This window comes from Pteropus medius, unplaced genomic scaffold (genome assembly GCF_902729225.1).
Source record: "Pteropus medius unplaced genomic scaffold, Ma_sr-lr_union100, whole genome shotgun sequence".
Classification (NCBI taxonomy): domain Eukaryota; kingdom Metazoa; phylum Chordata; class Mammalia; order Chiroptera; family Pteropodidae; genus Pteropus; species Pteropus medius.
In genome coordinates this window covers 6,948,816-6,965,714 of record NW_024344371.1, presented here as the reverse complement: position 1 = coordinate 6,965,714, position 16,899 = coordinate 6,948,816, and the positions used below count along the sequence as shown (strand labels likewise).

Sequence of the window (16,899 nt, the reverse complement as noted above, 5' to 3'; positions counted from 1 at the left end):
TCAAGGGGCTTGTTATAGTCCTGTGATTGTCCTTTAAGTATATCTTAATTGTTTAAGGTTATTGTCTAACTCACCTTCATTTTACATTGTCAAAGGTTTTTCATTTATCTATGTCTGTCTGTCCATCCATCTGTCCAAACGTCCATCTATCCATCCATTTATCCATCCATCCATCCATCCATCCATCCATCCATCCATCCATACATCCATACATCCATCTATCCATCATCTATCTGTAACTACACACGTACACACATATACATTTGTTTCGGGATAACATTTATTATGTTAGGTACCGAACTACATTTGTTATTCCTCCCAGTATATTTGCTTTATCATGAAGAGTTTAGCATTTCCTCAAGAGTAAATAGTAAGTTACGGTCAGGAATTGAATCTAGAGAGATCCTTTATTTGAGAGGATTCTCACTTTCGAAAGATGCCACCCAGATATTTATTACTTGTAACAGGTTGGGAGAATTAATACAAGTTCTCAACAGTGAGAAAAAAAACAAAACACTTGAAATATCTGAGCATGTCAGGAACTAGTAGCTCTTTGCTAGTTATTTTAGGAGAATAGAATGATGTGGAGAGAACTGTGTTTGTTAAAATATTGGCAAAAGTATTAAAAGACTACTATGGTAATGTCAATACTATAATCATTTAAGGATTTAAGAAATTCATACATCTAATAACAGTGACACACATTATTTGAGAAACTTGTTAGAGAATTACCAAGGAAAGATTTTTAGTTTTAAGTGATTTCATGTATTTTTGAAGGTTAAAATTTGTCCAGAAGTTTCCCCCTTTTGAAGAGTCAATGAAAATGGACAGGATTGAAGTATACCTATGAGCATTTTAGTGGTTGCCATCTTCAGATTAGAATTCCCTAAATACTTGGAGTATTGCCAGCTATTATTGCCAATATTCTCATTTCGTAGCCTAGAATATACTTTTGTGCTTCTGAGAATTTTTTTTGGAGGGGATATGACTACGTCATATTTTATCTCCAAGGTGAGCAATTTCTATAGTGAAATGATCTTAGTTATTTCATTCTAGAGTAGCATAGACCTTTGATTTTTCTGTGTACCTCTTGTTTTTATTAGTGTATACCATAATGTCTCACCATGATATAATTTCACATTTATTTGTGTGATTCTCTAATCAATGTCTGTTTCCTCTGTTGGACTCTGTGCTCCACAAGGACATTTTTCTGCTTCCTTCTGTATCCACAGAGCCTAAAAGAGTGTCTGGCATAGAATATATGCTCTGTAAATTCTTGTTGGAAGAATGAAAGGACCTTTGAGAGATTTTTAGAGTAGGCTAGATAAGAACCTGTTTTACAAAATGCCTGACCGTATTATTTTCCAAATGCTTAAAAAGCATTTGTAAAGGATGGAATTGTCATTTAGCAGCCTATAGCTTTTAAATGATACTTTTTCCTATTTTGAAAATACTTCTTTAATTTCCTTGAATTTATTTGTAACTAAAATGATGTAGATATGTTGACTTCTTGTCTGATTTTCCCAACTTGTTTTTCCTTGAAAAAAATAATAATATATGTTAGACACTTTTGTCCATATTTGCAGATGAGGAAATTAGGATGAAGTAATTTTTTATGCTCAATCAGCTAATAATTAGTAGAAAGTTAGAAAGAATTATATTCATTTCATTTCATTTTTTTTTTTTTTACAAAGAAGAAAATAACCACTTACGCAGTAATTTCTCAATTGCTTCTCTATTTAGATGCACAGTTATACTGCAAACAATGTTGCTGTCATTTCATTTTCAATACAGAACTCTTATGTTTTTGGTCTATGGCATTAGTCAAAACTTCAGGAAAAAAGTTTAAAATATGAGCAACAGTGTTTCTAGAAGGATACTTCTAGTGCTTCATTATGAAGTAATGATGTTAGATGTTGCTTCATATAGATTTTATTTCATGAGAATGGAAACTTTGCTATCCTGTTAACCTTGAATTAAGCCATTTGGGTTTGATTTTTTTTTCTTCTCTTGATCGTATTTGCTTACTAGAATGTAACCAATGCTGTAGGTCCCTAATACTACTAGTAGATGTTGGTATATTACCTGAAGACGCATTGGTAGAGATTATTGCAACTACAAATCTTAATCAGAATTTTGGTTTGGGAATAGACTTTCTAATTTAGATCCAAAACTTAATTGCCTTTAAAATAATAATTCCAGTCCCATTTAGTTAGCAGTATCAAGAGCTCAAGGACTAGAGGACTAAAGGCTGCTAATTTTAGTAATCTTAATTGGAGGAGAACTCAAACATGGAACACTTGTGGAATATTTGCACACATTAAGGACATAACTCAGGGGATAGGAGAAAAAATAAATTTTAGAGGTTCAGTTCACTAACTATTTGTATAATAAAGGACTGGCTTTGCCCTACTTTACTCACCAAGTTATTTTCGCCTTATTTCACCTTGTAAGTTGTATGCTTTTTTGTGAACTTTTTAAACATCGTTTTAGAGATAGGGTTAAGTATATATCAGTAAATACTGTGAAGTTTGTAACTAGGAAAGCTATAAATAAGTTAGTGTTAAAATAATTTTAAATTATGCATTACTAGGAACCAGATTTTTGATTTATGTGGTGTACTTGTTCATTCCATCACTCCTCTAGTTTTTTTCTTTCATTGCTATGTGATATTTTATTCTCATTACTCACCTCTGTCAACCCTGTTGGTCAGTATGGATGTCACAGATTTTCTAAAATACCATTTATGATTTACTGTTCTGTTAACCTTGAATTAAACCAGTTAGGTTTGATTCTTTTTTTCCTTCTCTTGAGCATACATCTTCCTTCGTTGGATGCTTTTCTGGCCTTTTCCAAGTAAAAGTTGATACAACTTTCTTTAGACCTTCTTGTATTATGTTTTTTACCACTCATATGGCATTTATACCTTGCCTTAACTCTTACTGAATGGGACTTATAACACTTTATGACATATTACATTGTCTATTAATAACTTATGCTTTTCTCTCTTCTTGATTTTAATTAAAGTCTTTGAAGAAAGGCTCTATACCTTTTATACCTATTAAGGAGCCTAGTGCTGTTTCTTCTATAGATTAGATGCTGAGTTTTTCCACAGTATACTTGACCTTATAGAATAGATAGCTTATTTAATGCATATTTGAAAGAAATAGTGCTCCTACTATATCACTAAAATGGACATATTAAATACACACACATACATATAGAATACAGAAAAAAATTTTCATGCATTATAGAGGGTATGCATTGTGTTAACGCCCCTTCGTGTACCTGTCACATCCTTAGTGGGAGACTGGACCATCTTCGTGCAAGAGGAAGGAAGGTAGTAGTGACAGTAGTCTGCCATAAAATTTAATTCATGTCACCACTCCCAGGGCACTCAGTCTTGCTTCCTGAGTGTTTTCCTGTACTTTGAGCTGATAATAAGCATTAGAATCATTTCTAGAAGATTTTATATTAACATTGGCAAGAAACAAACAAATTGACATCAGGCATAAGTCTTATTTTGTGTTATGCTTTTGGCGCATCGTTGCTGGGGAAATTATGCTAATCTTCACCATCTGCAGCTACCAGATGTGCCATTGAGAGGTGCACAAGTTCCTTTCCAGAAAACTGCTTGATGTCAAATATCAATCATTAGTGTTACAATGACAGCACCTACCATCAGGGGAGGGAGAACAACTACAATTCATGTTTTTTTCTTTACCGTCACATACCAATCTGGATGATTAATACTGTGATAAATGTGACTTGCTAACAAATGTAATTGCTCAATCCATTTTTGTTATGTTGCAAAATAGCTATAGAATTTGCTATCTCATTGAGTGTACATATACAGTGGGTGTGGTTACATCCTGCTAACTACCTTACATTTCTTGGCTTGTATGATTTATTATATTAAGAGAATTGGCTGGAAGGGTATCAGCAGATGGTGCTAGGCACAGGATAAGTTTAATCATTGCATGGTCGAATATGCTTCCAGGAATTCTTCCCCAATTATGATTTTTGAAAATAAACTTGTTCATTTGAACACACTGACAGGTTCTTCATGCATGCTCTTATGTCATAAAGACATGCCATCAATTTAGTGGAACTGTAATTTCGTTTCTTTTGATTGGAGAAGGAAGGATGGAAGAGAGAGAGTAAGAAATGGTTACAGTCAACTTTCATCTGAAATCTTTTCATGTTCTCCCTGGGTCTGGATGTATCTACATTTAGAAATAATAGAAATCCTTTGTGCGCTAGGTTCATATCTTTTCAATTTTGGCAGCTGCTGCAAAGCATTAAAAGAATGCCGGGACACAGAAGCAATTTGAACTGTTTAGGTACACCCTAAAATTCCACTGAGTTTTAGAATATTAATGAATAACATTGTGTTTGCCAGAGGCTAGAACTTACTGTAAGCGTTTCTTGTGCAAGAATATGTCAGAATGGAGAGCAAGTCTCTTCCTTGCCTTTTCTTCATTTCTTATTCTAAAGTTTCTGCCATCCAAACTGCACTATTTCTTTAAGGGCTTTTTATGGATATTAGAGAGTATTTTTTCATAGTTCAGGTAGTTTATAAACACGGTCCAACCATTGTATCAAAATGTGTATTTTGATTTAAATTCCTTTACTTAGGAAATGAGGAATTCCCCCTTAACCCGGCTAAATGCTGTTCTTATTCAAGTTTTGTCAGGAAATGAGGCATTTTTTAGTTATAATTATTTCTGCGAACTGCCTTGGCTAAATATCTGAATTCGCCCTTTGGTCCTATAATTGGTGTGTGGTGTTGTTCTCAAGTCCTGAGTAAATGGAAACTTACAAGGGATTATGAAGGGAGAGCCAGTTGAGTCCAAAAAACACAGGGTCCTCTGGGTAAGTAGGAGATCATAAATGCTAAAAGAACAGCACGGGTTTGCCTTCCTAAAGATAAGTGCCCGTTGAAAGCTCAGAAATAAATAAAGCTATGCATTTTATTTTCTCAGGACTGAGGAATACAGCCTACAAAAAAAATATCTTAAACGATTTTTTTGCTGGCCTCTGTTCCTTTCCCCTGCTCGTTCCCTCTGTCTGGAGAATTGTCACTTTACTACACAAACCTTGAGTTCAACACCAGATGAATTTTTATTCATTCTCAAGATTTAACTTACTTACTTGTTGTCTTTGTGGGATGCCCCTTTTTTTTTTTTTGACTTCTCGGGCAAGGATTGTGTGTTCTCTCCATTCTGTACCCCCAGCCTCCTTCCCTTCCACTGTCAGTGAACTGCTTACATGCTAACATCTGTCTTTGTCACTTGACTGTACTCCTTGATGTGTTGAGACTACCTTTCTCTTCCGTTTTATTAGATATATCTTTGAATCTGTCTTTGGAATGTAATGGGTGTCTGTTAAATGTTTGTTGAATGAATGGATAGATTAATAATTTTATATTATTCCTTTATGCAAAATTTTCATAGATGGAAGATCATCTTTGCTTTCTGTCTTTTAAGTTTCATGAGGATATAAAATTGTGGACTACAAATGACAGATGAAATAATTTGTATTTCTTTTAATTTAAAAAAATATAATAACAATGCATTATATTAAGTGAGCATTGTTATTGCTAATGTTAAACTTGAAATATTAATACGTCAATGTATATCTGTATATTTTTATGAAATCTCACTAACTTTCTGTGTTTTAGTACAGTTTTAAATCTGAGATATTATTTATCATCTGTGTTTCAAATTAAAAAATGTTAGCTGACTGAAAAATCTTAACAGCAAAAGTTAGTTTTAAACTTTCATTCATTATACAAGCAGAACATAGCATATAGTTTGAAAAAAAATTTTTTAATCCTAATGTCATTAAACTACCCTTGACATTTTTGTCTGTATCTCTGCAGACCTTTTAAAATATATTTATGTACAAACTTTAAGTGAAAAGAAGATCACACTGTACATATTGTATTTTAACTGAGCATCACTTTTGAGTTGACCAAATTACCCAAAACATTTTAGGGAAGGAGTTGCCATTTGATGATCATCTCTGCAGATGATGCTCACAATGAAACTAGAAGGTCAACCATATGGAGAGGTTAAAAATAAAATCTGCTGGCCTTCAAAATCCTCTTATCAGCCACCTAACGGGGTCAGATGCTGACAATGATGCATCTGAGAGCAGTGAGTAAAGACAGATTGCAGAAGTTTCATAATTGTGAATTGTGTTCTCAATTAATTCATTTTTGCTTATTTTTGTTCCCAGTCTTGGGGTCTTTGGACTGTGCAAATTTAAGTGTCACATTTCAGATGCAGCCCCAAAGGGCTTGTAGTCATTTACATGTTCATGCATGAAATAAAGTATTTTATGACATGTCAATCATATACCCAGAAATAAAAACAAAAAGTGTTTTCCCAAAGTAAATTTCTTCTAAATGTAGCTAAAAAGAGCTACTTTGTCATTAAAGTGAATGAATATTCATTTTTAGAGCAGACATGATGTTTGGATTGTGTTAAACATATGTCTTTTCGTGAAAGTGTGAATCACAAAGATAAAATTTCATCTAAAAATAATATCTATAGAAATAAGCAATAAATATACACATAGTAGAATACTTTTTTTTGGTAAACTTTAACTTCTTTATTTTTAATGGTTGTGATGTTGTTTATTTATTTTCTGTTATTAAAAGAAACTGGAGACCATGTTCATAGCTGAGTTATTCACAGAGGTGAAAGCAACCCAAGTGCCCATTGACGGATGAATGAATAAACAAAATGTGGTCTATACATAAAATGAAATATTATTCAACTGTAAAAAGGAAATCGTGACACATCCTACGACATGGAAGAACATTAGGAAATTACACCAAGCTTAAATAAGCCAGTTACAAAAAGACAAATACTGTGAGATTCCACTTATCTGAGGTATCTAGAGTTGTCAAATTCATAGAAACAGAAAGTAGAATAATGGTTGCCAGGGGATGGGTAGAGGGAGAATGGGGAGTTGTTTAATGGTTATAGAGTTTCAGTTTTACAAGATGAAAAAATTCTGGAGACTGGTTGCACAACAATGTGAATATACTTAACCCTCCTGAACTATACAGTTAGAAATGGTGAAGATGGTAAATTCAATATTATGTGCATTTTACCACCACAACAATAACAACTGGAGAGAAAGTACAATTTTTGTACTGGAGTATATTTATTTTTTGCCATAATTGTTTCCACAGAATAAATGCCTAGGATTGCTCTTGGGCCTTTAACAGGGTTTTGATGTAGTACACTGTACTGATCAAATGCAGATATATAAGAAAACAGTAGTTAAGTTTCAGTGGCGAGTCACTTGTCCCTAAATTGCCCTATTTTATTTATTTTTGGTGTAAAACATTAGACATAGTAAATTATTACTTATAGAATAACTACAAGCTAACTAAAGTACTGAAATCAACATGTCCAAATATGTATTTAACAGAGATCCTTTTCTTTAATGGTTATCAATTCATAACCCAGAAAGTTATTTATTCAAATATTTATTGACTGCTTACTATTGTATCAGAGACTAAGCTGGGTTCAGATATAAAATGATATTAAGTCTTGTCCTCAAGGAGTTTGAAGTCATTTGGTGTAGGGTCAGTGGAGAGTAACGAGTAAACAGAAAAATTACAACAAAGTGCCATAAAGATTATGAAAAGGGCAAAATTAAGAGCGCAATGAAAAAAGTAAAAGTTTTGGGAATTCAGGGTTTCTCTTCCGGGGTTTCAGAAAAGACTTTATGGAAGAACAGATATCTTAGTTCAATGACAGATGGAAGTTAACTAGGCGAAATGGTTGCAGGAGAAAATGGAGGGGACAATGCAGAAGCCATAGGCAGAGTGAGCCTGTGTTCCAGTTTTCTTGCGATAGATAGTCCTTTGTGCCTTTCGTCTTACAGTCCATGGTTTCTTGCCCTCTCCAAAGTCTAGGTTTAGCAGTCTGCTTGTAGGACTCAGAGAACATGGCTTAGTAACTGAGAGTAGTTTACTATGCTTAGAACATTGAGTTTGGGGGTGGGGAAAAAAAATACCACAGGTAAGAGGAGGTCGTATACTGAAGAGATATACATACCATCTTGTAACATGATTCTGGTGGACCTGTAGAGCCATGCAAGATTCTTATAGAGGAAAATAGGATAAAGAGATATGTGCTTTATAAATTCGTGTGTGGCTGCATTGTAGAGAAGAGATTATAATGGAATGAGCGGCAGGATCATCACTTAATGGTCAGCAATATAGTGAGGACAATAACTGGCTTTGGTTGTAGAGATAGAAAAAAGCGAATGAATTCCAGAGATATTACAAAGCTGGACTTAACAAGATTTCAAAATACATAGCCTCCCCTCATCTGTGGGGGGGATACGTTCCAAGGCCCCCAGTAGGAGGAGGTAGGATAATGAGGGTCAAATATATGGTGATGGATGGAGATTTGACTTTGGTTAGTGAACACAATCCAATATACTGATGATGTATTATTGAACTGTATACTTGAAACTTATGTAATTTTATCAACCAATGCCACCCCAATAAATATAGTTAAAAAAAAAATCACCAGTTAAAAAAAAGACCCTCAGTGGATGCCTGAAACTGTGGATAGTACCAAACTCTATATATACTGTGTTTTTCCTGTACACACATAACTGATAAAATTTAACTTAAAAATTAGGCCCAGTAGGAGATTAATAACCATTAATAATAAAATAGAACAATTATAATCATATACTGTAATAAAATCATGTGAATGTGGTCTCTCTCAGAATATCTTATTGTTTTGCACTCACCCTTCTTGTGATGATGTCAGATGATAAAATGCCTACATGATGAGATGAAGCGAGGTCAGTAAGACATTCTCAGTAAAATAAGAGTTGCTTGAACACAGGCACTGTGATGCCACAACAGTTGATCTGATAATTGAGAAGGCTACTAAGTGATCATTGGGTGGGGAGTTAGTGCAGCGTGGACACACTGAACAAAGGAATGATTAATGTAATGTCCCAAGCGGGATGGAGCGGCCCTTTCGAGAGTTCATCATGCTGTCAGAATGACTCGCAATTTAAAACTTATGAATTGTTTATTTATGGAATTTTCCATATAATATTTTCAGACCTCAGTTGACTGCGGGTAACTGAAACTGTGGAAAGTAAAACTGCATAAGTGGGGACTACTGTATTGAGTGTGAGTTTGTGCGTATGTGTTTGTGGGGGAGGAAAAAGTAAAGGAAGACATTATGGCTTGGACTCTTCAGTGAATGATGGAGCAGTTCATCAAGATAAGAGAAAGAAGGGGAAGTTTTGGGAAAACATTCATTTTAACTGTTTGGGAGGGGATGGATAAGCCTAATGAGAGTCCATGGAATGGGACCAAAAGAGATCCAAAATAGGGAACCTGAAGAAAAAAAAGAATTAACAGAAGATGAACATCTCCTAATAAACCAAATCAACAAAAATCAACCAAACAAAACCCCCAAAACAAAACAACAAAGCAAAACTGAGCAGGAGTGGGTCAGAGAAGGAGGAGGAAAACCTCAAGTGTCGTTTTAAGAAAGGAAAGGAACAAGGTGTTTTTGGAAGGAGACAGATGTCAGTGGACTTATCAGAGAAGGATTTGGCAGCAAGGTTCTGGGTGGTGTGCTTGGCGGCAGGTGTTTCAGGAGTGCCATGGGGCTGGGCCAGGCTGACGTGGGGCACTGAGTTAGATCAGAGGTGGACGCTATGAGCAAAGACAACCCTTTCAAGAATTTTTACTATGAAAATGGGAATATAGCAGAAAGAATTATACTGAAGATATAATTATAAAAATTTATCTTTATTAAAAATTTTCATTGTGGTAAAATATACATAACAAATTTACCACAATAATCATTTTTAAGTACAATTTAGTGGCATTAAGTACATTCATGATGTTGTACAACCAACACCACTATATAGTTCCAAAACTTTTTCATTATCCCAAACAGGAACTCTGTACCCATTGTGCAGTAAGTCTCCATTCCCATCTCCTCCTATCCACTGGTAACTTCTAATCTTTCTCTCTGAACTTGCCTATTCTAGGTATTTCATATAGGAGGAATCATATAATATTTGTCCTTTTATATCTGGTTCATTTTACTTAGCATAATGTTTTAAAGGCTCATCCATTTTGTAGCATGTATTAGAACTTTATTCCTTTTTAAGGTTGAATAATATTCCTGTATACACACACACACACACACACACACACGTATATGTATATGGATATGGATATGGATATGGATACACACACACACATATATAAATACCAGTCTCTTTGTACATTAATCTATAGACACGTAGATTGTTTCTAGCCTTTGGCTATTACGAATAATACTGCTATGAACATGGGTATACAAGTATCTATTTGAATACCTGTTTTCCATTCTTTTGGGTATATCCCTAGGAGTGGAATTGCTAGGTTATATGGTAACTCTATGTTTAACTTTCCGAGGAACTGCCTAACTTACACAGCAGCTACAACATTTTACATTCCTACCAGTCGCATATCAGGGTTCCAGTTTCTCCACATTATTGCAAATACTTATTTTCTGTTTTATACGTGACTCCTAGACGTTAATAATGTCGCTACTTCTTCCTACCGTCCAGGCTTTTGTGGACTCTCCACTACCAACACAAAAAATTATCTGTGAGGCATTATCTTCATTTTATAGATTTAAAGACTGAGGCTCAGGAAAGTTCAGAAGTTTGCCTAAGATAAGTGCACTGAATCTCTCAGGGTAAAATCTTTACAGCTATGAGGATTTAATATACTTATTAAGTTAGTCTTTGTTTTATGGGCGTGCGAACATTTTTTATGGTTGAAAACAAATTTAATCACATATTCCAGAATATATATATTATACCTATATAACATATAAAATATATACTACTGTATTAATAAAACATAAAATAAAAACAATGTATATTTTATAAAGATAAGAATAACATTAATATGAAATTATTTAATATGAGCATAATATCTACTATTTTCTCTCGCTTTACTATAGTTTTTGTTTTTGTTTTTTAATTCCCTCCCCTCACACTTCCACCCCTGACCTATGAATGTTGCCATCTCCCCTTAAGAACTGGATCTCTGAAGGTGGGATGTCTCCTCCCAAGCATTCACAGTACACACTTGGCACACCCAGGATATGGGCCATGGCTCTGCTGGGGCTCAAACCCAGGACCTTCTGCGTGTAAAGCAGACGTGCTAACCACTACTCTATGGAACCACCCCTACTATGGTTTTTTGTATCCATTTCTGGGAAGATGCATCATTACTTGTGTAAATTACTGATAAAAATGGCTAATAGGCTTATTATATGATGTGTTCAGGCATTTTTTAAAACAAATATTTAAAACATTCTTTGCACGTGAAGGACATTTACTCAAGTCAGTTCACAAATACATATCAAATGCTATTTTGTACATGTCACGATCTTGTTTTGCTCTCTGCAAAAATATGCAATATAATAATGAATGCTGTTTTTCTGAATCACTAAGCTATTGTAAAATCAAATTTTAACTTAATAGCTAGATAAAGTTCTAAAAACTTGTCCCTGAGGAAGTGCCTCTTATTATGAGTAGTATAAGCAACATCAAATTTACTTGTAAAGCAATATTTGCAACCTTTATCTATAACTTGCAGTTAAATTGTCTTTGGAAAGGTGAAAGAGGTGATGATTTATCTCATGAAGTTGTTTATGCTGATATTTTGGCATTTTGAAGAAAAATGCAAATATATAAAATCTAGTAGAATGTCAGGGGAAAACTGGCAAATGACTCCATATGCTCTCAGGAAAACAACATCTAAATACGTACATCTTTTCTAATGGCCCGAATTCACTTGAATCTGTTTTTGTTTTGACTGTTTTTTTACATGGATTTGCTCTAGAGCAGCTACCAAATAGAAATATTCCAAAGAGGAAGAAAGAAAAGGAAGATATTTGGTATGGAGATTGTAAATTTTTTTTTTAATTTTATTTTATTATGAGTCAGAGCAGTCAGCTGTTTTACTTTTGATGGTAATAATTATTTAAGAAGCTTTGAAATGTATTTTTGTGATTACATTTTAAGTACATTAGTAAGTTTTTCCTGCATGTTGCTTTGTTTTTTCATTGAGTGAATAAAATAAATTTTCTCTCCTGAAACAACATCACATTCAATTTTTCAAGATCAGAATTAGTCAACTTTCTTTTCGGTGGCTCCTGAAAATCTGATGGCTAAGTAAAGGTGACTATCTAGCTAAATTCCAGAGACTAGATTAAGGAATGAGAAGAATGACATCAGGGGAGCAGCTTCTCAGTGAACACAGCTACTGTTGATATTAGGTCCAGAATGAGCAAAAGATGACAATTTTCCATTTTTGCAGGAGCGTCAAGAACATACTTTCTAAATGTGTTTCATATCTTTCACATATCCTTTTCATTCTTTATTTTAACAGGATTTGTAGATGGTAATTTGGGCCAACAGGTTTACCATCTCATGCAGAGCTGACTTGATTTCCAAACATGTTATCCTCTCTTTTGGAAGATAGGTTAATATATATGGTACAAGAGGACCCAGACCTAGAAACAAACACTTGGCAGACAATTCCTATAAAGCAGGTAAGAGTACTTAACCATCATACTCAGATTGTGGGTCTGGAACTGCTCTTTCAAGTGATGATGATGATGGCGATGACACTAGTAAGAGTAGCTAACATTTATTCAGAGTTGATTAGAATCTAGTTTACTAAGATCTTTGCATGTATTATCTCACTTAATCTTGAGTTAGTTACTCTCATAATCCCCATTTTATAGATGGGGAAACTGAGACATAAGGACACATCACTTGTTCAAGGTCACATATTTAATAGAGACAATATAAGAACTCAGGCTTTCTGACTACAGGGCTTATGTCTATCACACTCTACTGCCTCTAATTTTGGCAGTAATTTTTTGGCAGATGGTGATCACAGAAGTTGCTTAAAGTTACAACTTTTAAGTACTCATTTTTTTTCTAAAGCCAAGTTATGTTGCTTTTATTCCCCCCAAATTATATTATCACTTTTGTAGTTTTGAAGAAGGGTGTGAAAATTTGAAATGTTATCTATTCTCATTTAATTTTCTACTTTCCATGGAGAGCATACCATACCCAGATCTAAATGTCATTACCAGTTGTTTCTCACACTTGACAAACGGGAAAGTACATGCTCAGTTTTGAGCAGAGGCTCTCTTGTAGGAGTATGATAGTGCTCAGCAAAGTTTGGCACTTGTGTTTGGCAAAACATCCTAGGCAGATGAATGATTCATATGGAAGGAGCACTGCTACTCAAAAAGGTGCATTAATATGAATATTAGCACCTCTAAGTGTTTGTGAAATAACCTTAATGGAAGGACTAGGATATTGACAAAACATTTTCAAAACATTATACTTCATTTAACGGTTAAAGGTATAGACAAAGAGTAATTTACTGCAGAAGTTTGTGATGATTCCGTTCCAAGTCGTATGTGATAACTATATATTTTAGAGGAATGTTAAACAATATGGATGTGATAATCTGATTTTTAAATATCATCATTACACTGAGTTCTAAATATAATCAATCTATAACCATTCTTACAACAGATATTGCTATGTGACAAGCAATACTTTGCTATAATAAGAAAAAATGTAAATTTAAAATTTAAGTGATTTCAGAATAATTTTCAGCATTTATTCAGGGGTTATTAAGGCAAATGAAAGGGATTTTTATAAGGTATAGTTCAGTTGACGTTTTCCTCCTTAGAATTCACATTATTGCCACAGCCTACAAATGACAAACATTTGTGGACTATGGCAGCAATCTGTTGGGTGTTTCAATCTATTTTGAGCTGAAATTGATTAGCACTTTATGAAAAGTGTACAGAAAATTGCCATGCTTATCAAGGCAAATCAAGCCATAATTCTGCCTTTTTTTTTGTACACCTGCAGCTATGAATATTTTTTTGGTGGATACATCGAGATGTGCTCAAGGATATACATATTGGACTGCATATCATGCAATTTATTCTGATCTTACTGACAGTTTGCAAACAAAAACTCAAAACAAGATGCAACTGTGTGCAGCTCCCGAACTGTAGGTTCTGATTTTGGCATCCATGAATGCATGAGGAAAGGGCCTACAGCTGAGAAGGTGTGCTTTTGCTCATCTTACTGTGAAATATAATCTGGGCATTTGTTTGATGATTTCATAAAATATGGAGGAAATTTGAACTAAGGTGTTTACCTGATTGCTTTTTTTTTTTTTTTGGCCCCACATTGGTAATAATCAGATAAGAAATGAAAATAACTTGGAGTTGATGATGGTAGTGACAGGAGTTAACTGTATTCAAGGAGAGTCATTAAGAATGAGGAAATGAGGAAGTGGAGCAATGATGGTGAACTTCACATTGTGAGGAAGAGCCCTTTCTGTGGCTGCACTTACAGTGAAAAACAAGTATCAAAGGCGAAAGAAAAGGAGGAAAACCAGAGACTATGTGGAAGTCAGCATTATGTGATAGGATTTTTAAAATAGAAAAATGATGTAGAAATAGGCTAGTTTTTATACTGTCACTTTGGGGCAGAATTGAAAATAGATATCATGGGATTAAAAGAACAAAAGAATATCATCGAAAATTTACATATGCTATGGAGTTAGCTATTCACCTAAAACTCATGTTAATTCTAGCAAATGTTATAAGTTGCTACTTTAAAGTAGCATATTTTGTGCACAGTTTTTACTTTATGCCTGGCTCTGTCTATAAAAAGATCGTGAGTCATCTTGCTAAGTTCTATATATGCAATGAGTCTATTCTGATAAAATTCTGTATTACATGAACATTTCTAATAAAAATGATCTTAGAAGTAACTTTTTAGATGTTTGTTATGAAAAATAATGAAAAGGAAGCAAATTTGAATCACTTGTGATCCTCACACTCAGAAACAACAATGTTAACATTTTGGAGTACATCAATCCAGTCCTTTTTAGTATAGATTTGATATGATAAACTGTTTTGGGATTTGCTTTTTTATACAATACACTATGAATCTGTTTAAATAGCTGTGTCATTGAATACTCTCCTATAACGTTATATTTAGAGAATACACAGTTCTTTTTAATCATGTGGATTTTTAACAGTATCATATGGATTTCCAACAGCCAATCTCTACATGGTTGGATATTTAAATATTTCTTGTATTTTGTAATTAACAATAATGAGAATATTTATTATCATCATCATCAACATTAAAAAATTTTCCTGAAGTGAAATTTGCATAATATGTAACACCACGCTGTGTGCCCACCAACTTTTCTCTTGTTTCAAGGTATCTCTGTCACCCCAGAGTAAAACAATTATCCCTTAGGGGGTAATTCCCTTTCCAGCCCCAGCCTGCTTCTCTGTCGTTATTTCCTCTCCTCTCAAGACTACTCTCAGGTGTTATCAGGGCCCAAAATGGCCTTGTAAGTTCCTGCCCTATCACCTTTGTGAGCTTCATTCATTTTCCCATTTTTCTCCATCCATTATTCAAGCCCAAGTCAATTTACATCTCCTTTGTGAAAACTACTTTTACTGGCTAAGCCTAAATGATCTCTCTCTCTTGAAAACTCTTAGCGCACATATCTGTACTGTTTATTTGGCCCATTTTTTCATCATATCTTGTAATACCAGTTCAGTAGCATGTGTTGCCCATAAATCATATTATAAACAATTTCTGTTTGCTGCAGTGGTATCTTATCTACTTTATGTCTTCTGATAATTATCTTACTACATGGCACAACAGAAACACAATAAATTCTTGTCAAAATAAATTAAAATTCAGTTTTTCTCTTACAGATCTTAGCATAGTGCTTAGCTCATAGTAGAGTCCCAATAGATATTTGCTGATTGATTTTAACATATTTATACTTTTATCTAATTCTCTCTCTTGAGGTCACGAGTTCTGCATAACAGCTTTCTAAAAAAGTATTGTGTACGCTTTTATTCATATGACCTAATTTAGGAGATTGCTGTTAATTTTTAAATAGAGATTTATTGAATAAGGCTAAGGCAGTATTCATTATTTGTGAATCCTCCCTCCTCCTTCCTCCTTCCTCCCTCCCTCCCTCCTCCCTCCTCCTCCCTCCTCCTCCCTCCTCCTTCCTTCCTTCCTTCCTTCCTTCCTTCCTTCCTTCCTTCCTTCCTTCCTTCCTGAGTTTGGTCTAGCCTTTTCTCAGCCTTTATCTTTCTAAAATACATGGAAAATTCTAAAATGTAGGATTATGTTTTTGCTTTTGTTTTCATAATGGTACTGGTGGTTGGTAACTTCAGAGAACATTTCTACAGCAACTTGTGGGTTATTTTTGGCTATTATTTCTGATATCTCAGAGCTCATTTTCCTAAAAATTTATATGATTTCTCCCTAAATGTATTTGCCTTGCACTTGTGCCCATTTTGATTGGCCTCAGTAGTTCGAATGCATGTTTCCAGAGGTACTAGAAATAATAAATTGGTATAATTATGTGTAGAATTTTTTCGTTCTATGGAGATGTTTGTAAAGCAAGATAATGTGAATTTATTTGGTAAGTATTCTTTTGCTTTTTGAAATAATACCTATTTTTGAAAAATTCTATTCCAAGAAAATATTTTTTCTTCTTTATTACTTCTGAGGAAAATTTCTTGCTAGAAATTGATGATTTTCTTCTCCTTGTCTCTCTTATATGATTCCATAAAAAGAAATGAAAAAGAAATGCAGTAAACATCAGATTCAGAGCTAAATCTCTTGAAGAGTACCTCTTTATATTTCTGATAGACATTTTACAGCATAAGGGCTACTGTTTATTTTTATTGTTCTTATAATCAGTGAATAGGTTCAGCTTAATTTTATTGACACTCCTTT

At 34.1% G+C, this 16,899-nt stretch overlaps 1 protein-coding gene across 3 annotated transcripts in view; it reads left to right on the top strand.

The window, feature by feature from the left end:
• Nucleotides 1–16,899, top strand: part of PRKD1 (protein kinase D1) — a 277,719-nt gene that overhangs the window by 29,624 nt on the left and 231,196 nt on the right. The window contains exon 2 of one of the 3 annotated variants that reach the window (XM_039870450.1): nt 12,464–12,626. The exons of the other annotated variants lie outside the window; for them this stretch is intronic. Coding sequence (XP_039726384.1) covers nt 12,531–12,626 — 96 coding nt within the window. The 5' untranslated portion in view covers nt 12,464–12,530. The remainder of the gene's footprint in view (nt 1–12,463; nt 12,627–16,899) is intronic. 3 annotated transcript variants of the gene reach the window in all.